At 49.3% G+C, this 27,139-nt stretch overlaps 1 protein-coding gene across 5 annotated transcripts; it reads left to right on the forward strand.

Moving 5' to 3' along the window:
* Positions 1 to 1,171: 1,171 nt before the first annotated feature.
* Positions 1,172 to 21,765, forward strand: Exog (endo/exonuclease (5'-3'), endonuclease G-like). 5 transcript variants are annotated; one of them, NR_153321.1, is made up of 8 exons: positions 1,207 to 1,397; positions 1,534 to 1,568; positions 1,935 to 2,048; positions 3,196 to 3,345; positions 4,636 to 4,775; positions 6,025 to 6,101; positions 8,475 to 8,589; positions 18,623 to 21,765. NR_153321.1 is itself a non-coding variant. In NM_172456.4 (6 exons), exons 1-6 carry the CDS (start codon positions 1,235 to 1,237, stop codon positions 19,082 to 19,084), a joined length of 1,107 nt encoding a protein of 368 aa, NP_766044.1. In that variant the 5' UTR covers positions 1,207 to 1,234; the 3' UTR covers positions 19,085 to 21,765. The 5 variants fall into 5 exon arrangements, 2 of the variants coding, with proteins under 2 accessions (XP_011241250.1, NP_766044.1); NR_153319.1 differs by lacking the exon at positions 1,935 to 2,048; NR_153320.1 differs by lacking the exon at positions 1,534 to 1,568.
* The last annotated feature ends 5,374 nt before the right edge of the window (positions 21,766 to 27,139 follow it).

Below are 27,139 nucleotides of genomic sequence, written 5' to 3' on the forward strand. Positions count from 1 at the left end.
TCTTAAAAAAAAAAACAAAAATAATAACAATTTACTTAATTTTATTTTATGTGCATTGGTGTGAGGGTGTCAGTCATGAGCTACCATGTGGGTGCTGGGAATTGAACCCAGACCCTTTAGAAGAGCTGACAGTGTTCTTAATCACTTAGCCATTTCTCTGGACCTTATGTTCTCCCTTTGTCAGTGGGCATTTGCCCATCAATTTTGTCTAAGACCAATTTGAGAGGTCCCATAAAGTGGCTAACATTTACAGTGTTACTTGACGGCATGCATCCCGTGTATACCACCTTAGTCCTGAGATGAATCCCTATCGTCTAAGATGATGATTTTAACTTCTTTTTTGAGACAGGGTCTTGCGATGTAGCTGAGACTCATTTGGAACTCACTATGTAGTCTAAGCTGATCTGGAGCTCAGAAATTCCTTCCTTGTCTTTGCTAGCGCTGGGGTTACAGATCGGCTCCACCAAGCCCAATTACAGTTTATTACATCGACTTATTTATGTCTGGCTGTACATACCTGTGCATGTAGGATGGCAAGCCCATGCCTGTGACGGTGAGAGGACAGCTTTCAGGAGTCAGTCCTCTTCTACCAAGTAGGTTCCAGGGACTGAATTCAAGTGTCAGTTTTGGTGGCAAGCACCCTTACTGATGAACCATCTTGCTTGTCTAGGCACAAATTAAAAGAGATAACATGGACTGACACACTGGACTAGTTTGGTAAGGATTTAACTTCTGAGCTCTGGCCCATCCAGAGTCTCTGGCTACCATTGAGTACTGTTTTCCCAGGAAACTCGATAGGTGGTACAAACACTCTGATGTGTATTTTGACTTTGAAGCAAGTGCCCCAAACAGTCCAATGGGGTACAGGTTTTGGAATCACATCGAGTTGGATCCCAGGTTAGGAGATCTTTGATGGATCATGAACAAGCATTTACTCACTATTAAATGGGACTAAAGACAATTTCTTCAGAGGACAGTACACACACACCATTAAATTGACAAGCTAGGACACTTAACCCATCCATTAACTGGCCAGGACCAGGGATGGAGGTAGGCGTGCCTCCCCTGCTGGACTCTAGGGGACGCGCGAGACCCTCAGCAGCGAAGGCCTCTGGGAGGCGGTTCGGGATGGCGCATGCGCGCCTGGTTCCGGAGCCGGCGATTGGACCATTCCGGCCTCGGAGCCCCCGCGTGCGCATGCGTGGCAGAGACAAAGTGCTGGCGCCCGCGAGTCATGGCTGCAAAGAGCTTCGCTTCCCGTCTCAGGGACTCGCGGCGATTTCTGAATGGCTTCTTGGCCGGGGCTGTAGTGGGCGCCGCGGGAGCGGGGCTGACGGCGCTGCAGTTTTTCCGGCGTCCGGACGCGGAATCCGCGAAGCTGGCGAGGCAGCCACACGGTGAGTCTGCAAGCCTAAGCCGGCTCGGTTCCCCACTGCTCCCCCAAATTCTTCACCTGGCTGCGGGCTCACACGTCACCACCCCTCCATCCTTAGCTCCACCCCGAGCTGAGACTCTGTTTGTTCTCCACCTTAGGTGCAGCACAGTGCCTGGTACAGAATTGGCCTTCAGTAAGTGTCTTAGTTTCTTTTCCTGTTGCTGTGACAACGTATACCTGACAGAAGCAACTTAAGGGAAGGGTCTGTTTTAGCTCCCCGTTCGAGGTGCACCCCATCGTGGCGGGGAAGGAGCTCGAAGCAGCTGGCCACGTCAGGAAACGGACGAATGCGTGCTGCCTTTTGGCTCCCTTTTCTCCCAGTTTATACAATGTGGCCACGTCCCTCCACTGTCAGGAAACGGACGAACGTGCTGCCTTTTGGCTCCCTTTTCTCCCAGTTTATACAGTGCGAATCCCAGTCAGGGAATGGCCCAGCCCATAATTAATCTGGGGATCCCCATATCATTTAATACAGCCAAGATTCCCCCTCTCCCCATAGGAATACCCGGAGGCCTGCTTCTCAGGTGTTTCTAGATTCTGTCAAATTGACAACATCACAACAAGAATGTTTGAAGGCGTTTCCGTAAAGAATATCTGCTACCCAGTCTTCCTAGTATGTACATCCTTAAATTTACGGGGCATCTTATCTTTAGACAGAGAAGTGAGCACAGACCCATCTCATTCCAGGACGTGCTGAACCACCCGCTTCTTTTGACACTTGCCATTGTGCCAGAGGACTGCTCTGGGGAGGCATGGGGAGGAGTCACTTGGAAGCAGCTCCGGGTTGAGTCCTCTAGGAGGAAGTGTCAGTTTCTTAGCCCCACTGCAGTGAAGGCTGCAGTCTGTCTTTCCTTGAACTGAAACACTGGGGAAGTATCAGTGAGGGACAGTGTGGGTGGGCTTGTTTGCTCTGTTTTTGCTTTGAGCCAGTACTCACTGTGACCCAGCCAGGCATGAGACATGGAGAAACAGGTGTGTGCACCCACTCTTGGAGTTAAGGTCTTTTAAAAAACGAAATGGATACTTAACCTGGCAGCTGATATATCATGTTGATGAAAAACTAAAATGATGGCCATTTTTGTCTCTATTAGTCGCAAGACGTTCCCATTCACTTTTATACTTGTAGCACTATGGTTTTCCTTTGAATTCTCCCCCCACCCCCCATACACACAGTTTGTGGTACAGACAGATTTAGAAAACTAATGTGGAAAACTAGTGAGATTGGATTCTTATTTCTTTTTGGTCCCAGGAGTGAAGCCAGGGCCCGTACCCTAGTCCATGCACAGCTCTGTCATTGAGCTGTGCTCTGCCTCGAGCCAGGTTTTATTTAATTATGTAATAGCACATGCCTGTTGATTCCACGTGTGGTCGGCAGGAGCAGGAAGAACAAAAGTTTAAGGCTTGCCTAGGCCACGGAGTGACTTCAAAGTTAGTTATGAGTAACCTTACGTTTGTTCCCTAGCCCCCAAACCAAACGCGTACCCCCATAGCTGAAGCTCATTGTGAATACCCGACCGAGGACAGGCAAAGGAGGATTTTGCTAAACTCTTTTCTTTGACTTAATAAATTATGGCAAAGATGAGGCCTATTTGATTAGACTCCCTCCTCCTCCCAAGGACTCGGAGTCAGACTCCTAGGAGAGACTTTTGAGCCAGTTGTTTTTAGACATCACCGTTGTCTTTAGAATCCTTTGTTCTTAATAAGAATAATTACTTTTTTTCTGTTCATAACCCCCTCTTTTTTCTTTCTTTCTTTCTTAGAATCTGCAGAAGAAGCTGTCTTGGAACAGTTTGGGTTTCCTTTAGCTGGAACAGAGACGAGGCGTTACACTAACCACGCCCTGTCTTACGATCAGGCAAAACGGGTGCCCAGATGGGTTCTTGAGCATATATCCAAGGACAAGATCATCGGTAGGTGGTTGGGGAGAATGTACGGGTGCTGATGAAAGGGTTTCCGTGTTTAAAACAAGAGGGCTGTTGGTAATTTCAACCTTTGTACCTCATAGCACACGTTGAAAGTGATGTTTGTCTGCCCTCTGGGAAGCAGCTGAGAGCTACATCCTGACCCACAGGTAGAGAGACAGGAAAAGAAGAGACTGGGTTTAGCATGGGGCTTTGCCATCTCAAAGCCTACTCCCAGCAGCACAGCTCCTCAGTGACTCCCCCGCCCCCCCAATCCTTCTCATCCTTCTCCACCAGGTCCACCAGGTGGGGACCAGCATGCACGTATATGTGCCTGTGGAGGCCATTCTCATTCTAACTGCCACGTTGCTTACCAACATTCATCCCTCTCAGAGATCTGTCTGTGGGGTTTCTGGGTGGGTGTTTATCATCTCAGAGCCAACAGAGAAGCCATCCTCCCCCTCCCGAGCAGAACAGACCTCTGTGTCTGTGTGTGTCCTTTATCCATTCACTCAGCACAGATCAGCTTGCCAGAATATAGTTTTGTAAAACAATACACAAGTGTCTGGTTTTGATGGTCTCATATATGAATGTTTCATATATGAATGTTTTAATTGTTTTGTACGTGAGAGGTTCATATAGGCATGTAATGAGTTTTGATCAAGTCCGTCCCCTCCCCCCCCCCCCTTCAGTTCTACCCTGTCCCTTTCACACTATTTCCTTATAATTTCATGTGTTCTTTTTCTTAACATCCCCTGCCCCCTCCACTCCTGCCCACCCCCACTCCTGCCCCCCACCTCCCAGACCACTTAGTGCTGTCATATGTACGCTGGAGTGTGGGTTGCTTCTCAGGGGCCTTCAGTTGCTAGTGGCTCGTAGGTGAGAAGAGGGACTTTGTGACCTCCCTGCCCCTTTGTTGGTTTGATCTTGTGCGTGCTCCCGGGATCCTGTGAGTGCTCCCAAGATCCTGGGAGCTAACATGATGGTGCTTTGGAGAACAAGTTGATTTGGTGGTGAAGTTTTATCTGCTCCTCACCATTTACCGTTTCCGCCCGTACACGGCCCAGGGGAGTTTCTGGAAAGGCCAGAGTCAGAGAGCGAGAAGGAGCACCCTGTAGGAGAAGCATCCATCCTAGGCCGACCTTACTGAGCCCAGATGGAATATGAGCTGCTTTAGGACTCCGAGGCACGCATGTGGTCCCTGACGCCAGCCGTGCGCGTGAAGCTGTCCCTTCCCACACTAGCCAACCTTCGAGCCTCAGAGGACCCACTGATAACCATCTGTGTGTTTTTCTTCAGGTGACGCTGACAGAAAGCATTGTAAATTCAAGCCGGATCCTTCTGTCCCTTCAGCCTTCAGCGCCCTCAATGAAGACTATATCGGGAGTGGCTGGTCACGAGGCCACATGGCCCCGGCAGGAAATAACAAGTTTTCCAGTGTAGGCATATTTTGGAGAGGATGAGGTTGTGTGACTGATGACCTAGGAACCAAATTGTAAAGCTCAAGAATGTCCTTGTCTGTTTTTGGGTTTTTTTTTTTTTTTTTGTGCCTTTTTACAATTTTAATTTATGCTCCTTTGTATTTTGCCTCCATGTCTGTCCGACTGAGGGTGTCAGGTCATGGGCTTCACTTATCATTTTCACTTGCGTATGTTGAACAAACATTTCACCACTGAGCTACACCCAGCCCCTAACTCATTGTTGAAACACAGCAGCAGTAGATCTGACCCAGGGCTGCCAGGCTGCTGCAGGTGGGGGGGCTGGTTAGTCGGTGAGGCGGAGTTTTGTGCGCATAGAGTAGATATGCAGAGAGAGTGCATTACAGTGGCCAGAAACTGGGAGGAGAGGGACGTCTTCTCTACTACTTTTGAATTAAAATTTGGTTTTCATGCCTCTTAAATAAAGTTCCTGGAGGTTGGCCTGGAGGATGTGCAAAGCCTCTGTTTAGTCTCCTTTTCCCTGGAGGCCTTTAGTCCTTGGAGCTGATCAACTTGTGTTTGGGTGGCTGCTATAAATAACAAGAAAGGCCAGACACACCCAACTACTTGCGTTATAGTTATTATTATTATAACTACTCAAGACATATTTATGTAGCCCAGGCTGGGCTAGAACCCATTATGTAGCTTAGGGTGACCCTGAGTTTCTGATCCCCATGTCTTTACCTCTGAAGTACTGGGCTGATGGGCAGGTGCCACTGTGCGCAGCATGCATGCATGCATACATACATACATACATGCATGTGTGTGTGTGTGTGTAAGTGTACTTTTTTTTAATGCAAGTAATTTTGTGTATATTGTGTGTGTGTGTGTGTGTGTGTGTGTGTGTGTGTGTGTGTGTGTGTATGTATGCATGGATCATATGTGGAAGCCAGAGGACATCTTTGTAGAGTTTGTTCTTAATCTGTATGTGGGTTCTGGGTATCAGATTAGGGCTAACAAGGTTGTGGAGCAAGCACCTTTACCTGCCCAGCCATCTCACTGGCCTGGAGGCGTTACTCTGCATAACCATAGTTTTCTGCCTTGGGATATTTATTTATTTATTTGTTTATCTAAGCAAACATCAGCGGGTTTGGACTGTGGCCTGAGTGGGGCTGTGGCTCGGTGAGTAGGTAGCATGGAGACTAGCTGTTAGAGCTAATCTAGAGCAAAGGCATTCTAGAATAACACCATTTCATTTCTCCCTTCTCAGGAAGCCATGGCAGAAACCTTTTACCTTTCTAATATCGTGCCTCAGAATTTTGATAATAACTCCGGCTACTGGAACAGGTAGGTATGGACGGTAGGCAGCGTGCCTCGAGCCGGACTGCCGGCTTGCTTGTGTTGTCTCTGTGTTCACTCCTCAGACGCCATCCTGGCTGAACGCTGCTGTCTCTGCTGTGTTTGAGAGACAGCCTGCCTCTCTGGCCCATGTGCTACTGCTCAGAAGTCAGGTTTCTCTAATCAAGGTAGTACTCCTGCTAGGGACTGAGTGGTGCGTCCAGGAAAGACACGTTGTTCCCGAGCTTTGCAGGGGAGGCATTGCCAGCTGCCCAGGCTGCCTTCCAGCCTGTGACTGTCCTTTCTCGCTTCCTGATTGCTGAGATGACACATGTGCTGCCCCGCCTGGTCTGCTTCCAAGCTTTGCAAGGGAAAAGCTTTGGTGTGGTACCGGTTCGACATTTTAGTAGTAGACACCGGGAGACCGCTGAGCCCTCTGCTGCTTCTGACATTGCTAACTTTGCCAGGTGGTCTTACCAAGCATCCGAGGAGACTGGGATCGACCCAGTCCTGGCTGGAGGCCGCCACTCCTCTCAGCTCCTCCCAGAATGTGGTTGTCTCAGGCAGGTGCGCTTCTCCTATGTAGTATTTCATAGTTCAGAATACGGCTAAGGGTGCATGTAGTTCTTTGGTAGACTACTTGCTTCAAATGCACAGGGGTCTTGCCTTCCATCTCTACCACACACACACACACACACACAACCCTAAGAAGAGAAAGTGCTATGTCAGATGAGGATCTGGGCTCAGTTTCTGGCACTGTGTGGTGGCTCACGGCTGTAGTGCTAGGTCCAGGGGGTCCAGGGTCCTTTTCAGGTGATCGTATAGTTCACTTATACGCAGGTAAAATGCACATGTAAAATAAAAAGATAAATCTAAAAAAAAATGAACTATTAAGAAAATGTCCAGCCGGGCGTGGTGGCGCACGCCTTTAATCCCAGCACTTGGGAGACAGAGGCAGGCGGATTTCTGAGTTCGAGGCCAGCCTGGTCTACAAAGTGAGTTCCAGGACAGCCAGGGCTACACAGAGAAACCCTGTCTCAAAAAACCAAAAAAAAAAAAAAAGAAAATGTCCTATATTTAAAAGAGGTTGGGGCTGGAGAGGCAGCGCAGTGGCTAGGAGCTTGCAGGAGACAGGAGTTTGCTCCCCCAAACCTGTACCAGGTAGCCCAGGGGTCCAGCACCCTCCTCTGTCCTCTGTCCACATACAGACACACAAAGAACCATGAAATGAATCTGTAAAGACTTCCTAAGTCAGGGCCCATGTGTTTCATCTGTGTACTCTAATCCTTACCACCTGCTCAGACTAGAAGATACGACTTTATAAATGGATGTTTATAGGAGAAAAGACTTGTTTTAAAAAGTAGCCCACAGTACTTAACCTACTACACTTAAAAAATTAACAGTAGTTCCTTAGTGCCAGCTGTACAGAGTTCAGATCCCCTGAGTGTCTCTGCCACAGGGAGTCAGAAGGTTCCAGTCTAACTCCCAGGTCTCCTCACTCCCGAGTGAAGCTTCCCCTCTCAGCTTGGTAAAGCTCTGGGTAGTCTTCCCCTTCCTTGTCATTGTTGTGTCTGCAGACTGCACACCTATGGGAGCCTTTCGAGTTTCTTTCTCCCGAGGGAGACCTTGGTAGAGAGCAGCACTTCACTTTGTAACTAGGCATCCGCACTCTGGGAGGAGCTGAGAGGAGTGGTGGCAGGGGTCGCCATCTGCCGCAGACCCTCTGGATCCCTTTGTCTGCATGGAATGGGTCTCTGGGGCAGGTGGACAAGGCGTCGGCGGTTGACAGACAGACCAACACGAAAGATTGTGTAGAATCTGAATGTATTGTGTCAGGTCGAGCATCAGACTTTTTATACCAAAGGAATAACAAGAAGCCAGGCAACATACAATCCACCGAGTTACAGTGACGCAATACAAAAGGAATGTATACATCAAAAGAAGGTGGGGACCAGGCTGCTGCCACAAAATAAGGGAGCCAGGTGCAAACTAATCTATTGTAAAACCCACCACCAGGGGTTCTGCACTAGCAGGCCTTATCATGAATACTGCAATACCCCAACACCCTATTTCCTGGGTCTGCAGAAGAATATACCGACTCGCTTTTAATATGCAATGTAACCTGTACTGAAGATTTCTATCTCAGTGAGATTCCCTGGCTCTTTCTATGTAGACAACAAGACTGATCTCTGACCTATCCAGATCCCCCTGCCTCTGCCTTCTGGGTGCTGGGACTAAAGGTGTGTGCCACGATGGCTGTCCCTAAGTCAACTTCTTAAATGAGCTGACTCATTCAAGAGTCTTTCCTAGGGACTGGGTGGCTTGCTGCTTTCTTACGTGACACCTGTGAGCATAAAACATTGTTTTTGATTTGTTTTTCAGAATAGAAATGTATTGTCGTGAGCTGACGGAGAGATTTGAAGATGTTTGGATAGTATCAGGACCTTTAACCTTACCTCATACTAGGAATGATGGAACGAAAACAGTTAGTTACCAGGTAGGGACGTGTAACATTCCAGCGTATGTTGTTCCGTGAGCTCGTAATCTCTTTGGATGCTCTGCTTCATGTATTCAGCATTGTTTATCAGGTGCCTGCTGCTAGGGTTACAGAAGCAGATCCAGTGAGGGGTAAAAACAACCATTGGCAGTTAAAGGGAGGCACTCACCACCCAGCTGTGTTGAAGACTTTCTTGTTCCCTTCCTTCCTTCCTTCCTTCCTTCCTTCCTTCCTTCCTTCCTTCCTTCCTTCCTTCCTTCCATCCTCCCTCCCTCCCTCCCTCCCTCCCTCCCTCCCTCCTTCTTTCTTTCGATTTATTTTTATTTATTTTATTTTTATTTTTTCGAGACAGGGTTTCTCTGTGTAGCCCTGGCTGTCCTGGAACTCACTCTGTAGACCAGATCCACCTGCCTCTGCCTCCCAAATGCTGGGATTAAAGGCTTGCGCCGCCGCCACCACCACCCGGCTTATTTTTATTTTTATTTTTTTTAAAGATTTATTTATTATTATATGTAAGTACACTGTAGCTGTCTTCAGACACACCAGACGAGGGAGTCAGATCATGTTACAGATGGTTGTGAGCCACCATGTGGTTGCTGGGATTTGAACTCTGGACCTTCGGAAGAGCAGTCGGGTGCTCTTACCCACTGAGCCATCTCACCAGCCCCTTATTTTTATTTTTATGTGAGTACACTGTAGCTGTCTTCAGACACAGCAGAAGAGGGCATCAGATCCCCATTACAGATGGTTGTGAGCCACCATGTGGTTGCTGGGATTTGAACTCAGGACCTCTGGAAGAACAGTCAGTGCTCTTAACCGCTATAAGAGCCACCAGCCCCTCTCTTTTTTTTCCGTTCCTGACACTGGAACACTTAGGGACCATAGAGAATAGACAAAGTGTATGAGAACTTGCAGTGACGTAGAGATAGATTGTACCTACTGCCTTGGAAGGCTCCAGTGTTCTCGAACCTTCTCCGGAGGAGCGCCTTAGAGGGCTGACAGCTCTACCAAGAGTGTGACTGCATCTCTGTGGAGAGGCACCCTGAGCATTGTGCCAGGAGTGTGGCACTGTGTGGCCATGCAGGGGAGGGACACTCGGTTTGGGGAATGCAAGTTGGGTTAAGTAAGCCACCAGAGTCTGTGATTGGAGGCCTAGGGAACAGCTGGAAAGGTCAGGAGCAGTGGTGGGGTGGGGTGGGGTGGGGTGGGGCCTGCTTGCACTTGCCTGTGCTTGCTGTCTGGGTGTACTGTGCGTGTCTGTGCCTACTGCTTTCATGTGGGTTCCAGGGTTGGGAAGTTCAGTCATTCTCAGAGGTGCTAAAGGAAGCAAAAGACAGCTTCCTCTTCTGACCAACTTGTTCATTTAATTTTAGGTTTTTTTTTTTCCAAATTATCTTAGAGTGAAAGTGCCTAAAGCTGTCTGTTATTTTAATTTGGAAATGTAATTATTCTTGGCTTTGCCTAAATCCTCTTACTCCCATCTCCAGGAAAGACTGGTGACCCATAAATCTGAAACGTTTCACTCATGTTTTGTGTGTGTGAAACTGAGAGCTTTACGTAAATAACCTGCTCTGTAATAAAATGTTACACAGCATAAAGGAAGAACTAACTCAATTCAGAGCATCTTGCTACATATTTTTATTGTATAAGATAATTTTTAAAATTAAACATATTTTGATCATATTCTCTTCCTCCCCTGAGTCCTTTCAGATCATCTCCCCTCCCTACACACCCAAGTTTAAGTTCTTTCTCAAAAAAAAAAAAAACAACCAAAGACCTAACACAATAAACCCCTCAGAACCAAACAACATAACAAAGTATAACAATACCCCAAAAGATAAACAAAGCGTACATTATATTTATTTATTCTGGTGGGCTTTATTTTTGCTACTGTGTTGTTCCAATTCAATAGTGGAAAACATTCGTTTTATTTATTGCTTTTCTTATTGGATATGATTTTCTAATCTACAATTTACAAAATCATGTGTCCAAGTTCTTTGTGCTAAGAGGGCTTCAAAGCAATGGTACAGGCTTTTAGCTATCGGCAGGCAGATCTTGTCTTCTAAAAGTCACCTCTTGTTAAATATCCCACCCCCCCACCCCCACCAGAGAAGTGTCTGGTTCCCTCCAGAGTGCCCTAGGAAAGGAAGAACTCAGACAAACGGATCATCAGAAGGACACGGGAGCGAGCTGGGAGGTGGTGGGGTCAAGCCGCCTGAGTCTACAATCACAGGCTTCCCGTATCTGTGACTAAATATGAGAGCCAGATATAGTGTAAACCAACTGAGTTACATCGGTACCGCTAGTGAGTGAGTCCACGGGGCCAGGGCGCTCCTGACTGACAGCTGTGGAGTTGTCACGAGTGGAAAACTTTGGAATCATTTTGTGGCCGTCACAGTAACAATCTATTCAAGCAGGTGTCATCAGTGGATGCCAGTGTAGCAGGAGTTCTGTGAGGAGCAGGGCTTATGCCCATCATCCCATAAGTCGTTTAATGATCAGAGAGGTGAGAAATATAACTTTAACTTCCAAACCAAATGACCAGCGCTCTTACCTCTAGTAACGGGACTTACTGATAAAAATGCCGTTTCTGCAAAAAAGGGTATTGTTCAATTCCGTTGTGTGGAAATAGCAGGTGGAACCCAGGGGAGGACATTATAAAACACTGCGTGCTTTCTCAAAGAAGGGGTCATGCCATGAACACAAAGGCCAGGGAACCAGCTGGGCTGGGGTCACAGACATGGAAACAAAAGTCTGCAGTGTGGTTTGAAGGCAGAAAGCAGGGCTGCTGGGGCGGTGTGTGGGACACGTGGACCATGCTTGGGGTTTGGAGACCAGATAGATGATGCTACTCAATTTCCTGATTTTTGTAGTTGGTCTGTAACTGTGTCAGTGAATGTCTGTTCTTAGACAGTACATCCTAGGGGATCAAGGAATGAGCCTGTGACTTAGTTTAAATAAGTTTAGGGACAACAGAAAGGAGAATGATAAAGGCATCAAGGAGAATGTTACCAGTTGGTGGACTGGGTGAATAATGGAGTTCTTAGACCATTTACAAAGTCTGAAGTTCAAAATGGAAAAAATACAAAGATGATGTTCTCTGGTCTCAGTTTTCATTGCACTGGCACATGTGATGTTGTCAGTGATGGAACTTGGCCGTTAGTTTATCAGTGGATGGTGCTCAAGAGGTTCAAGTAGCCTGAAGAGTTTCTGGAGATCCGTCAGCCTTCGTCCCAGTCATCAGACGCATGAGGCCAGCCAGGCTTCCTGAAAGTGTGTTTTGAGTGAGGGTCTTGGCTTTTGTTTCCGTCTTAAAGCCTTACTTGTCCTAGGTCTTCATTTTCTGGGCTTCTGAGCCCTTACCATTCCAGGTCTTCAATGTCTAGGGCCTGTGGATGTTTAGAACAGCAGAGCTTTAGCTCAGCTTTCTTCAGGGGCTGTCATGGGGGAGGGTGGTGCACACCTGTAAGTGACAGTCCTCAAGCGGTATTCTTGATTGCTTTCTCCTTCCCTCCCTCCCTCCCTCCCTCCCTCCCTCCCTCCCTCCCTCCCTCCCTCCCTCCCTCCCTTCCTTCCTCTGTGTGTGTGTGTGTGTGTGTGTGTGTGTGTGTGTGTGTGTGTGTGTTTGGGCTTGTAGGGAAGTAGATGTAATTCTATGTCATTAAGTTGGTGCCACTTGAGAGACAAGTACAACAAACGACAGACACAGGGGACGGCGAAGGGCGCGCAGAGAACCGCCGGTGCCGTTTCTAAGAGTGTAGTCATGTGCTTTGACTTTCAGTTCTTTTTTAGGGGTGGGGAGGTTAGAGATGGGGCTTCTCCACGAAGCCCTGGTTTTCCTGGAACTCACTCTGTAGAACAGGCTGGGCTCAAATTCACAGAGATCCACTTTGTCTCTGGGCGCTTTCACTTTCTAGTTGAGATGGTTCAGGTCATTTAAGCCCTTACCTTTCAGACAGAGAGATCAGTAGGCTCCTGAAGGCGTTATCCTCGGGGTCCTTTAGCTTCCTCGTCCCTCCCCGCTCCCCCCCCCCTCACTCACTATGGTCATTTCCTTAGAACAGTTTTGGTGTGTTGCCCTGGTTGTTCTGGAAGCCTTGGAATCAGACAGTCCTTGGAGTTCACCTCTCAAGTAGCTGGGGCATACCTCAGCTATTCAGTGCATTTAAATCAAGCTTGAGTGTGTACCTGGAAGCTCTGGGTGCTCCTCATACAGAGTGTAAAGGTGGCCACAGAGAAAATGAATGGTAATGGACAGTTGATGAGGGAGAGGAGGGTGAGGAGGCAGGATTGGTCACCTGGGGAGTCCCAACCGCAGAGACCTAGGTAAAGTGAGGGGGAAGCTGAAGTCGATGTTAAGAGATCATGGCTCTGTGCATTCCGTGGGGTGGGGACTGCGGGGAGGCGGGACACTTCCAGGAGGTGTGGGTGAGTCTGCGTCTGCTTCCTGTGCCTTCTCTTGGGCTCTCTTCCTTCTGTATGCTTGCATTGTCCTATTCTAATGTGCTGGTTTTGTTTTATCTTATTTTTTTTCTTCGTATCCCTTAGAAGCCCGTTTGTTTTCAATGAGAGACAGAGAGGAGGTGGATCTGGATGTGAGGGAGGTGGGGAGGAGCTGGGAGGAGTGTGTGTGGGGGACCATAATCAGGATGCATTATGTGAGAAAAAGATAATTTTCAATAAAAGAAAAAATCAATTTAATTGGGCAAAAAAATGTATTTGTATGCACACAAATGTATTTGTATTTGTATGGAAATGTATACGCATGTGTAATCTTGTAGTCTCACTAAGGAAAGCACATTTGAGGAAAGATGAGACTGGAAGAGTAGGGGAGGGGCAGCCTGTTCTGAAGCAGTGAGCACATTTATTCAGAGGAGGCTGAAGAGATGAAGGGCCGGGGCCTGGTGCAGAGATCTGAACGTCCAGCCAGAATCCAGGCGGCTCTCCAGCATGCGGGACCTTTTAGAGATATCAGTTCCAGTCAGGCATTTTAGTGCACATTGCACAGCCCTCGAGAGCTGACTGTTCCTCTCAAGGAACAGTGTGAGCCTGAGCCCCCGCTCTGGGGTGGTGCTTGGCAGTTAGGCACGATGATTCCGAGCCACGTGGCTGCTGCTTGTTTTCAGCTGCACGCGCTCTGTCCCTCAGGAGAACGTACACAGCCAACGTGGGGGACGTCCTAGGTGCTGTGCAGGTGCGGAGCGTGTGCGAGCGTAGACTCTGGAGAAGTGAAGCAGACGAACTGGTGTGCCGTGAGGGCATCAGGCTACAACCCTCACCAACCCAAACGTTGCGGCTGTTCCTTTACACCCAGGAAAACTGAGGGTTGCAGAGGTCAACTCCAGGTCACACAGCTCCTCGTTACGAGGCGAGGTCCAAGCCTGGCTCTGTCTTTTCCCACACCTGATGCTCACTCTGTCAGAGCATTGTCCTTTGAGGCTGTGCCACAGGGACAGCTGAGTGTCCAGTACAGAGCATGAGTCTGTCAGAAATGAAAGGCGTTCTCAGTGGAGGCCAGTTGCAAGGAGTATCTGCGAGCATGCAGAAATAGCAGAAAATGGGCCAGGAGGGTTCCTTACAGCCAGGCAGAGATGTCCACTAGGATCTGGGAGATGGATCATAGCACCCTAGAACTGAGTGCATGTGGCCCTCAGGGAGGGCGAGTAGCAGTGATTTTATCAGAAGTGAGTCAGCTGACAGCTCGAATCAGAATCGCCCTTAGTATAGCTGAGGCTATCCATGTGCTTTCTCTGATGTGCGCATTGCGAAAGAGAGTCCAGATAAGGGAAGCAAACCTGAAGATTTGGGTTTGAACGTTGTAAATGATCCAAGGAGTGTGCTGGTGGTAACTCGAGCAGTGTCTGAAGCTCCAGATTTCTGCCAGTTACTCCCATGGAGGGAGAAAATTGGAAACCTGGCCCAGGAGTCTGGAGGCATCCTGGTAGGAAAGGAATCGTCTTCCTGAGAACTAGGGAATGTTTGTCCCTTTCCGCATCTACCTACTTCCTGAGCAGTTCCCTGCAGGTGGAGGCTCTATTCCGTTTGAACAGTTGTAGTGACACAGGGCTGACCGACACACTCCTGTTGACTTCCCCCTCCTGGGTGTCATCTGTGCCTCCTCCCCCCCCCCCTCGTCCTTGTAGGTGTGCATGGATCCCATGGTTTTCAAACTACCCTGTTTTCTTTTTCTCTTCCATGTAATTGCCATTTAACGGCGTGGTCTCTCAGTGTGTCTGGGCAATTTTATTTTTGGTCTGACTTTCTTCCTCTCCTCCTTGTCTTACTGGACATGGTGTCTGTCACTAAATGCATTTATCTTAACGTCACTCAAGACACGATAGCTATGACACTGCAAGCAGCAGGCTAAGTCTATTCTTTTTTGCCAACTTCTTCTGAAACTGGGGTGGCTTTGCAGCTATGACGGGTACCGGGTTTCTGTCACTGAGAGGGGAGGAAGGAGGCACTCTGACCAGTGTTTAGGAAACGACCAACTTACATGGAGTCCATCTTCTAGCTGTTATATGTGTTGTATTTTCTACTCACTTCCAGTCGGTCAGTTTCCAGTTTTTGTTAGCCTTGACAAGGGTTCAGGGTTCCTGAGTGTTTTAATGGCGACAGCGATCTCCTTTGTAAAGCACTTGTATGCCAAATCTTCTGTGAAAAGGTTTGTTGCTGATGTACTGATATTAAAAGCTTGGTTCCTGTTAAGCCACGGCAAGCCTTTGTCCGCGGTCATTGTGTTGAACTTCGTTTCTCCATGTTGACCTCTAACGCCCTAATCTTGCTGGAGCCCACGGTGTCCACTCTGCCACTGCAAAACCTGGCTTCTGAATGACATCCACTTCAAAAAATAGGTTTTTTAAAAAATAGGTCTTGATGATTTTGAAATCTTTTTTTGTTGTTGTTGTTTTGAGCAGGGTCTCATATGGCCCAGGCTGGCCTTCAACTGCTACTCCTCCCCCCACCTCAAGGTTCTGGGATTATAACTATGCACCATCATACCCGCACCCCCTTTGGAATCAGGGTCTCACTATATAGCCCTGGATGGCCCCAAACTCAAACTCACAATTATCTCCTGCCTGTTGGTATCCTCCCCTCCCCTCCCCTCCCCTCCCCTCCCCTCCCCTCCCCTCCCCTCCCCTCCCCTCCCCTCCCCTCCCCTCCCCTTCCCTCTTCTTCCCCTCTCCCTCCTCCTCCCCTCTCCCTCTCCCTCTCTCTCTCTCTCTCTCTCTCTCTGTCTCACCATATCAGTCTGCTGTCGGTACAGTCCTGTGAGGGGCATTTGGGGATTGCTGGTGCTGTTTTAGAAATGAGGAAAGGAGCCTGGTTGTGTTATAGTTTATGACATAAGTTATAGCTTATGACAAAGTGGACCCTGAGTAGGTGTCTGTCTGGTCAGCAGCCTCATGCTTCAGTGCATGAGTTCCAGGGACATTGTCTGGCGGTAACTTTCCTGAAAGTAAATGCTTATGTGTTTTGCTGAGCTACCTATAAGGAAAAGAACCCTAAGTTATTTTAAGATTATTTATGTCTCAAGTTTTTTGTTGTTTTTGTTTGTTTGTTTGTTTTGTTTTGAGACAGGGTTTCTCTGGGTGACCATAGCTGTCCTGGAACTCACTTTGTAGACCAAGCTGGCCTTAAACTCAGAGATCCGCCTGCTTCTGCCTCCCAAGTGCTGGGATTAAAGGCTTGCGCCACCACTGCCTGGCTCTAAGTCCCAAAGTTAAGGAACAGACACTGGGTTATTTAATTTTCAAGCAGGCACAGTGTCTTTTGCGTGTGCTGAGAAAAAAGTAGACTAACTCAGACAAGGCTCCTCAGAAAATGAAAGTAGATTTTGTTTTCTATTTACCCGTGGGGAGGTCTTGGCCAGAAGAGTCACATGTTGTGGCTGTGAATTGGATCTCTGTCAAGGACTGATGTACAGCTGAGGGATAGGCTGGTGCCCAGCATCCCTGATGCCCTCTGGACTGCAGCACTGGGAATCCTCAAACTGTCATGAGTCTAAAACCCCAAAACTGTAAAACGGCACGGAAGCAAGTAAAGCCGGGAAGTGGGGTGTCAGTTATGGGTACTTTTCCTGGAAGTGAGGGGACTCGGTTAGCAGTTCTGATGGTCATACCGTATGATGACCAGGTAGTTATTTGTGAAAAATGACCATTTGTTTGCGGACAGGGAGCTCACAAGAGAGACATAGGCAAGAGAATGGTATAGAAGGATCCCAGGGTTTTCATGCTGTGTTGCAGTGGCATGGAAAGCCCACTAGGTGGTGCCAGGACTTGGCTTACCAGCCACTGTGGGATGTTTGCAGCTCGTTTCCTACCGCCTTTTGAGTGTGGCTCCATCGTAGTTATGTCCTTAGTTTTGGTTCCTGAGCCCTTACTGTTATTATTTATCATGTTTCAGTATCTGGCCACATGCCGTGGCAGTCGGCTCTCCTGCAGATAGTGTGCTTCAGGGTTTTGTGCCCTCCTCTTTCCTTTGTAATGAGATTCGTAGTCCGGGCTGGCCTCGAGCTCTTAAGTGTATAGCCAAGGATGGCCTAGAGCTTATGGCCCTCCTGCCTTCACCTGGATGCCAGGATTCCTAGCTGCACCACCTTTTTACCGTGCTTCGGGTCAGTGCTAGGCCTGGGACCCAGAGCATCTGCTGGGGTTCTGTGACCCGAGTGTGAACACCAGCTTACCTTCTCATCCCTTTGCTTCGATGGTCTCACGTCCTCGTGCACAGCTCACCCCTGGGAGCGAGATCTCGAACCTGTGAGCAGTGTGGTTTCATAAGCCCTGCTCTGCCCTGACCAACCAACCACTTTCCGTATGTTCAAAGGCATTGTTGTAGATCCTGTGGCAGGGTCTTCCCTGAAGTCCTGTAGCTGGCTGTGGTAATGTGTGACAGACAGACCATGGAATTCTGGGCTATGTGCAATGCAGATAGGAGTTTGTAAAAATCAGGGAAAACCTCTTTTTTGGCTTGCATCTCGCTGCCTTATTTGGGCTTCTGACAGGGAATCTCATCTACAGCTAGAACTGTCTGACAGGAGAGTAACCGACTGACGGCAGCAAAGGCCTGCTCTGGGCACTTCGAGCATGCCCAGTTGGGTCTTGTCATTTTATCGGGGGCCATTAAGCAAATGGACATCCCGCTTTTGTTTTTTAGACAACAGATGGAGGCTTTTAAGCATATTGGAAGGACATTTGAAGAGGCTTCTTAATCCTGTTATTTCATTAATACGGCCAACCTACAGAGCGGCTTGTTTCTCTGCCTCTGCCTTCCTCATTGTGTGGCTACTTTCCTAAAGTGTCTGATTTGACGGCATAATTTAGAAGTTCAATGTTTGGTAATCCAGGAGCATTTGGAACTAAACAAAAGCAGTTGCATGTGAGCGACGATCGAGGTCATCTAGAAAGTTCTGTTGCTACTGTGTCTGGCTGCAGCTTCAAGGGCTGTCTGTTGTTTCTTGGGGCGTTTGGGCTGTTTTTACTGTAAGAGCTGGGAGTGCTGAAGCCAGCAGTTCTGACTTCTATGTTTAGAGCGTTAGGAGTTCTGATTAGCCAATGAGGAGGAAATGACAGTCCCCTTTCCCACTGGAAGTTCAGTGCTTGCTTGTGGCACCCCTTTGTCCTCCGTCCTGTGGACATACTGTGACCCCTGCCCTTTGGGGTAACATTATGGTTTTTTGTCGTTATTTTGCTCCTTTTGAGACGGAGTTTCTTTGTGTAGCCCTGGCTATCCTGGCCACCCTGTAGACCAGGCTGGCCTTGAACTCAGAGATCCACCTGCTTTTTCCTCCAGGGTCCTGGGATTAAAGCCTGGAGCCACCGCTTACAGAGGTAACAGTATTTTAAAGACTGGTTAGAACTGGTCAGTACTTACGAGTTGTTTGAATGTCTTTCCTTTTCCTTGGCAGTTGGTTGAATGCTACACTGAGGCCTTTCACAGGCCGTTTCCTGTATGGCATCTACAGAGGTGTGGGAGCAAAACCTGGGAAGTGTCGGCACAGCCCAGTGCGCTAATCGGACTCCTCTGTTTTTAGGTGATTGGTGAGGACAACGTGGCCGTCCCCTCGCACCTTTACAAGGTGATCCTGGCTCGCAGAAGCCCGGAATCTACGGAGCCGCTGGCGCTGGGGGCCTTTGTGGTGCCAAATAAAGCCATTGGGTTCCAGTCCCAGTTATCCGAGTTCCAGGTGAGCCTCCATGACCTGGAGAAGATGTCAGGTCTGGTGTTTTTCCCCCGTCTGGATAGAAGCAGGGACATCCGGAATATTTGCTCTGTGGACACCTGCAAGCTCCTGGGTTTCCAGGAATTCACTCTGTACCTGAGCACGAGGAAGATTGATGGAGCCCGGTCTGTGGCCAGACTGGAGAAGGTTCTGGAAGCTTTGAAGAGCTCAGGGGTGGAACCTGACGATTACTTCCTGAGTCGCTATGAGAAAAAGCTGGAGGAACTGAAGGCTAAGGAGCAAAAGGACGCCCAGCTGGAAAAGCAGTCCTAGTGTCTGTCTCGGTGTGCACTGAGCACCTGTGACCAACAGGTTTATTTTCAAGAAATGATGGAATTCTGACCAAAATCCTCCAAAGACTCGGGGCTCAAAACTCAGTGTCGTCCTTCTCTGGGATCCGAGGTGGCTGAGATGGTTTTAAAACTCTGCTCTCACGTGCTCCTTCCCTCATGACCCTGAAGTCCTCCCATCTGTCTGTGTTGGAGAATCCAGTGACTGTTCTTCCTCTGTGCAAACCCTGCTGTCCCATCTTACCTGTGGGCAAGATGAGGCTCAGAGAACTCTGTATCTTTACCATTGGTATTCAACAGAAGTCATCCAGGGTGCCTCAGAGTCAAGACAGAGTTAGATGGATGTAACTCAGTCCGTACCTGCATCCACGGCTGTTTCTGGCACTACAGCCCTCCTGGTGAGAAGGGTGTGTCTCTTCTCGCATCATTTCTGTGGGAAAAAACAGTGGGTCTTGGAAAGATGGAGATGTTTTGTGGGTTTAACCAGAGACTGTGGTTCCCTCCAGGGATCACATGGTGCCAGATAAGTATGTTTCTTGCCTCATTGGGGCCTTTCTAAAGGAGCCCAAGAAAGGTGTTTGCCAAGAGTCGCCGGGTACCTCTGGTCCTGCTGTCTGCTGGACCAGCACACCACAGGTAGGTATAGCCTGGGCCCAAGGTCCGAACCAGCTCATTGCCTGGGGAAAGAGCAGCTGCTGTCTGTGCTGACCTCCAGACTGGTTTATACAGATCTTGAGCTGTCCTGAGTCCATGCGCACAGCCCAGAAGCTTCTGGGCAAAAGGACTCGTCTGAATCTGCCACTCTGCCACTGTCCTCCAAGCAATACGAGAGTGATCTTTGTGGCATTGTGTTTGCCTCCGATAGAAATGCATGACTTTACAATAAAGACAAGAAGGCTCTGGCTGACCCTCTTCTGCTCCTTCATTTGGAGAAAAAGAAACTGTCAGGTGTAGGACACAGTGACGGATTAGCTCCGTTCTGCGGTACCTTCCTCTTCCCCATTAACTTGTGCCAGTCCTTCTGAGGATAGAAAGCCAAAATGTCACCATGACCGAAAAAAAAATCTGTTACTTTCTCTCCTCAGAAAAGAGGTGATGGCGGGGCCTGAGTGTTTCTCCAGCAGCCCTGGGAAGGAGGCTGAGGCTCCTCCTGCCTGTGCCCCAGGTTCCCACCATGTGTTTATGCAGCCGAGCTCCTCCTCCTGTTGCCGTGCTCTCCTCTGCTGGCCTGGCTTGCTGCTGGCTTTGGAGTTGCTTCCCACACTCTCCCTACTCAGGAAGAATCTTGTCTGTATCAGAAAGTTTCTGTAGCCTGGGATTTTATTTCTTATGGCAGATGCTACCTGGCCATTGTAAGACAGAAATAAGAGCAAACCAAAAAGACAGCACGCCTGACTGCATATTTATTTATTTATTTATTGAATCTGTATTTCTTATGAGTGTTTTGCCTGTTTGCATCTGTGCATACCACACGAGTGCCTGTTGCCCACAGAGGTTAGAAGAGCTCATTGGATACCCTGGAAATGGAATCCCAGATGGTTCTGAGCCACCGTGTGAATGCTGGATTCTCTGCAGTTGAATCGGGGTTCTCTGCAAGAGCAGCCAGTGCTCTTGAGCCCCGATCTCAGATTTTATGTGTGAAATATCTATTGACATATAACACTGATCCTTGAATTGTCCTGTGAACATTTGCATTAAGAGGACCCAAAACAAACACTTAAAATGGCCCCTCAGTGTGACTGTCCGTTTTTCTGGATTGCAGTGCAGCAGATTCCTGGGCCATACTTGAGTATCAAATGTGTCAGAGGCAGACGTTGTAGCCAGTCAAACCTGAGTGGGGTCACTGTCTGTTCGTCACCTCAGTGGGCTCCCTCAGGTTCTTGGGCTGAGCCTTCTGGGCCATTCACCCTTCCAGTTCCTGGTCTGAAGAAATGACCAGGCTGGGTTGGCTCTGCTGTGGGAAGTCCCTGTCTCGGGGAGGGAGATTTAATTCTTAATCTTTCATCATTTCTAGTGATGTCTTCAAGTTCTTTGGTCTTTGGACTAAGGCTGTTGGCCAAAGCTGAATACAGCAAAAGCCTTACTGGAAGTTAGAGAGGTTAGGGAGAGGGATGCGAGCCCCTGAACTGCGCTGCCATTTCTGCTCTTACATCTTAACCAGCAGAGACCTCTACCCTTCTCTTCGGCCTTTGACGAGTGCCCAGCAGGAGAGGCAGTCTGCTCTTGAGGGAATGGCTTCCTGCAGAGCTGTGCTCAGTTTGCAGCCTGACACTGGCATGATCCTGTGTGCCTCCATGTCACCTGTGCGCCCTGCCTCATCTGAGAGGGTATTGTTGAGCTCACTCCGTTTGTGGCAGACTTCCTGTTAACGGCTTGTGAGGGGTAGGATGTGCCCTGCCAACTGCACCCACAGCCTGTGCACCTGTGAAAGCCCTGCAGTTCTTGGGAGAGGAGGCCTGACTGGTGGAAGTGGGTCAGTAGAAGCAGGCTTTGAAGGTTAACCCCCTCTCGCTTCGGGCCTGTGTGCTTTGCTTTCTGTCTGCCGCCATAGAAACATATAAACCTCTGGAGACTGCTGTTCCTGTTGCCCTGCCTCCCATACCATAGTGGACTGGAATCCCAGCGCTGTCGGATCAAATAAATCCTTCCCGAAGTTGCTTCTGACCGGTGATTGGCCACAGTGACAAGTAATACGTGGGTCCCCCTGAGCACGCGTGCCCTGTCCTGGTGGAGCTGATGAGGCTGGCCTCACACTGGGCATGGCTGTCCTGCACAAAGCCTCACATTTAGAAATTGGTCAGCCTACGGGAGGAGGCCAAGCAGGGGGCTTTGCCCTTTGCCGTGAACATCATTGGGGACAATGCAATCTGTCATGGCCATTGCCAGTGTGGGGTTAGGCTTGCTCTGGTCTGAGAGCTGAGTTCCTCTAGGGGTCAGTGTGGTCTCATCTCCACAAGCGTCAGCTAGGCTGGGCGGCCACAGCCTCGCAGTCAGGCTAGAGCCTGTGGCTTGGCAGGAGACCCAGGTTATCTGCCAGGCAGGTTTCATGTTTTCACTGCATGGAAGCTAGTAGCTTCATTCCCTCAGCTTTATGTTCAGAAACGTCAAGCCTACAGAAGTGTTGTTGCGTGTAGTGATTCTCTTCCCCGCTGTTTTGTCTCGTTGGCGCTTTTCTACCCGAAACCTGTTAAAATTCATTTGTTGACCCACTACAAAAGTAAGTTGAGACGTGACAGGTCACTGGTTTTTTTTTTTTTTTTTTTTTTTTTTTTTTTTTTTTTAAGGCAGGGTTTTTCTGTGTATCCCTGACTGTCCTAGAACTCTGTAGACCAGGCCGGCCTCGAACTCAGAAATCTGCCTGCCTCTGCCTCCCAAGTGCTGGGATTAAAGGCATGCGCCACCACATCCAGCTGACAGGTCACTTTTCATGCTTGAACTTAATGCAGCCTATGAATAAGGACATTCTTCCATGTTTCCAAAATATGCTATCAAATCTAAAAAGAAAAATTACCAAAATTTCTTCCAGGTTTGGTACAAGTCTATAATCCCAGCACTTGGGAAGCAGAGGCAAATGGGCCATATAAGCCGGACTGTGTACCGAGATCCTGTTTGGAAAAAGAAAATTTGGAAGACCCTTTCACAGGGGTAGCCTAAGATCATCAGAAAACACAGAAATTGACAGGATGACACATAACAGCAATGTTACAGTCATGAAGTAGCAGCGAAACAATTTCATGGCCGAGGTCACCACACCACGAGGTACTGTGTGAACGGTCTCAGCACTGGGAAGGTTGGCAACCCCTGATCCGGAGCAGTGTATCATCTATTTGACTTAAAAAAAATATATATCCCTTACCTACTCCTTGAGGTTTTGGTTCTGGAGGTCTGTCATGAGGCCGGGGTCGACATTTTAACAAATTATTTTAAGTGTGTGGTTGTTTTGCTTCTGTGTGTCTGTGTACCATGTACATCCCTAGTGCCCAAGGAGGTTAGGAGGGACAGGTCTCCTGGGACTGGAGCTATATTGTGAGCGGCCATGTGGGTGCTGGGAACTGAACTTAGATTCTTTGTGACAGCAGCCAGTGCTCTTAACCACTGAGTCATCTCTCCAGTCCTCGTGTGTGTATGTGTGTGTGTGTGTGCGTGTATGTATGCATGTGTGTCAGTGCATGGGTGCGTATGCATGCACCTGTGTATAGCTGTGAGGACGTGCATGCCACCCTGTGAGTTGTGTAGATCAGAGGCTGACCTCGGGTGTCAGCCCTTGCCTTCTGCTTCGCTTGAGGCAGTCTCTTGTTGATTTTACCAGGCTAAGCACTGGGCGGCTTGAAAGTTTCTGGAGGTTCTGCTTTGTATTTTGCCTTAGGCATGCTGTGTACAGATGTGTTGCCACATCTGGTCTTCCGTGTGCTGAGGAATTGGCTCTTGGGTCTTGATACTTGTGCACCCACTGAGCAGCCTCGCCAGCCCCGGAATATGTCATTTAAAAAGAACACTGATTGTGATGAGCCCCGGCGGGGCTTCAGGCTGTTCCCTGACACCCTCGCCTTCCTGGCTGATACTAGCTTTTGCCTGAGGTCCTTTCAGGGCAGGAAGCTCACAAAGACGTGGGAGCAGCGGACTTTACACGCTTGTACAGGGCTCTTCCCAGTAAAGCAGTCAGGATGTGCCGCGTTGAGTCCAGGAAGTGGCTGGTCCCTGAAGCATAGTCCAGTTTTCTCACCGTATACTGTGGTACGAGTGGAACCCACTCCAACAAGCTGCTCCAGGTCTTTCAACTGACCCGCCGTCAAATCAGCAGCTCACCACACACCCACATGTCAGCGCGTGGATCACAAGAGGGAGTTTTATATACGCCAACTGTTCAGCTCCTTGGTACAATCTCTACCCACCTCAAAGGAGTTCACGTTTATGGTAGTCCAGTTTCATCTCGCCGACACTGCCAGGCTAGCTGTGCCTTTCAGCTTTGTGCTGCAGATTGAACAAACAGGCCTTCAGTGTGATTGTTTAAAAAAAGCAGTGGTGGAGACAAAAAGGGAGAGCCTGGCGGTACACAGTCCGTCCTACACGGCAGCCGGTATTGTACATGCGCCCATTTCATGTAAGTTCTTATTTGTTTCCGGGCAAGGTATCTCTCTGCAAGTTCAAGACCAGCCAGTGCCTGCTAACATAGAGAGACCCTATCTCAGTAACAATAATGAAACCAAATAAAAACCAATAATAAATTTATGTACACTATAGAAACGGGTCCCCAGGACAGTAGTGATTCACTCCAGGGTGGGACCTGTAGGCCTGTAGGATGTGGCTGGGTCAAGGCTTTGGAGATAGGGCATGAGGTGGGGACCCATCCCATCTTCCCGTGCTTCAGCAGGACAGCCTCATCTGCCGTCATCCCTGAGAATGAGGAGCCTCATACAGGAACAGAGAGAGGATTGGTTGAGGATGGAATACACAGTTTGCAGGTTGATGAGTTCTTAATAAGGGGTAGCTAGTTACCTGTCAGCTTGCAGGCGACAGGGGAAGACCAGTGAGGCGACGGGGGCAGTGTATGATGTCAAGCTGGGCACCAGGCAGAAGCAGCTCTGCGACCATAACACGTTGCTGCACACCGTATCACTGCTCAGCTCTCAGAGCCCCTTCCCAGGAGAGCCTCTTCTGGGTACCACTTAGGAGGTACTGTGGGGAAACGCAAATCTAGAGTGTTCTGGCTTTCCAGCCTGTGGTCTAATGCCTTCCCTCTGTCTCCCAAGGTTCTTCTCTATCTCATCTGGTTTCCGTTCAGTCCTTCTTGTGTCCACCCAGAGCCCCGCTAATGTGCTAGAGGCAGACACGTTAGCGTCAACTCCTTTCTGGGGTCCCCATCGAACCCTACAGATAATAACAGGTTACATGTTTTGGGGTTACCCAACAAGTCAGAGAAACAGAGTGAATTCTGTTGAGTCCTAGGGGTCCCAGTAAGGCTGGGGAGGGTCTGAGTACCGTAGATGACGGGCTTTGAGACCAGAATTGAGCGCTGCCAACCCCGTGGCCTGACTCTTGAGGTACATTCTTGCCCCCTTCCCCCCGTCCCCAAGCTGAAGGCTCTGCAGAGTTCCATCTCTGGCCTGAGAGAATCCTTCCTGGTGGGACGATGAGACCAAGGCAGTGAGTGTGTTGAGCAGGGACTCGACTGTGTGCAGGTGTGAAGCCCCACCTTCCCTTCTGCCCCCTGCCTGGATCCCAGCATGTGCCTGTCAGGCCGGATGAAATGTCCTGCCTCTGCGTCCTTTCTACCCAGATGTCCTCTAGAGCTGTGGGGACAGGGGCAATGGTGGGCATTGGCGGGCAGTGGCTCAGTTCCTGGACACAGCTGGTTCTTTGTTCACCACCAGACAGGACAGTGTTTTAGTTCCTTCCCACTGCTCACAAGACGACCCTGCTTTCCTCTGGCCATCAGTGCATGTGCCCTGAATCTGCCTTCCCCGCCCTCTCACCCCTTGCCTGCCACTGCCCTTTGATACCGTGAGGGAGACCTGCTTTAGACTGTGGGTGGAGATGGAGCACTGGCCATCTTGTCCCAGGGGAGCCAGCACAGCGTGATGTCACCTGCCTTCTTTCCCTGTGTGGGTCTAAAACTCAGGCCGACACACAGGAGGTGTGCGCCTCCCTCGCCCTGCAGAGCCTTTGAGTTGTAGGCTGGGGCTTGGACCCTTGCATGTCTGTCTGGTCTGGGGTCAGAACCTGGGCTCTGACTCTGGCTTCTTAGTGTGTTGTGATTTTACTCCTGTTCTCCTCCCTGTTAGGTAAAGAGGGGGGCCAGCCGGTCTCCAGGGTCCCTCCCGACTTGGAATCCTGTAGTTGTGCGGAGCAGAGCCTTGCCTGGAGAAAGCCTGCAGGGTTGGTTTGCAGAGGAGGCATGGTGATGCAGGTGGAGGCCGCAGGGGCAGAGTGGCTGAGGGCCTCTGAGGAGGTGTGAATGAGGGAGGCAGAGCAGGGCTGGTGTGGACAGCCCTGTCCCAACTCTATCTCCTGTCCCAGACACCCTCTCCACACCCCAGCCCTGATAAGCAGGTGTGAGCCATGGCCGCCTTGTGACAGGCCCTTCTGCAGGGAGGATGATGGCGGGGGTCCACTTCACATCTGAATTCACTTTAGCATCTTTCTTTCCTCTCATCCACCCCCCCCCCCCCAAGGAACTACACAGTCCCAACGGCACGGCTTTATTCCTGACCTCAGCCTTGGCTCTAAGATGTCCTTTTGGCTGCCTGGTGCCCAGTGAGGAGTACGTCTCTCCCAGGTCTCTGGCAAAGTGCCTAGGAGGGTAGTCACCCATCCCCCATCCCCAGGGATGGTTCCTGCAATGACCCCTGTTGCTGGGGCTGGCACATCCAGCGTTTCTTATCACCTCAATGACTGGTCCTCTTGTCTCCTCAGTCAGCTGCCAGCCATACAGCCACTCTGTCTGGGTCTGCATTTTCCTCTAAGGTCCTAGCCATTGCCCAGAAGGCCATTTCACAGGCCTGGGAGGTGGCTCGGCCGGTAACGGTATTTGCTGTCAAACCTGACAAGCTGAGTTCAATCTGCAGGATCCACATGGTAGGAGAGAACAAACCCTCACAAGTTCCTCACATATGATATGGTGCGTGTGCGCACACGCGTGTGCACAAACACACACACACACACACACACCATAATAATATTTCAAAAGGTCAAGGCCCCTTGTTGGTAGGTTCATGAGAATGGAATGGGCAGAGAAGTCTTGGTGAAAGAAATGGATGTTCGGAGCTCTCGAAAAGACAAATTATTGCTAAGCCAGAAGCCACGGAAAACCCTCAGGACTTAGGGTCTCTCCAGGTCCTCGTTCCCCTGCACTCTAAACCCTCCAGGCTTAGGGCCCTAAGCTGAAAGTCTACCTTCTAAAATCCTCAGGCCTGAAGATTATCTCCATCTTTCAGACTGCAAACATTCTGTACCAGACAGCTGCGTGTGTGTGCGTGTGCAAGAGAGGGAGAGAGAGAGAGAGGGGGAGTGAGTTAGTTGCTCTGTAGGCTTGTCTGTA

The sequence above is a fragment of the Mus musculus genome, chromosome 9 (genome assembly GCF_000001635.26).
Source record: "Mus musculus strain C57BL/6J chromosome 9, GRCm38.p6 C57BL/6J".
Classification (NCBI taxonomy): Eukaryota; Metazoa; Chordata; class Mammalia; order Rodentia; family Muridae; genus Mus; species Mus musculus.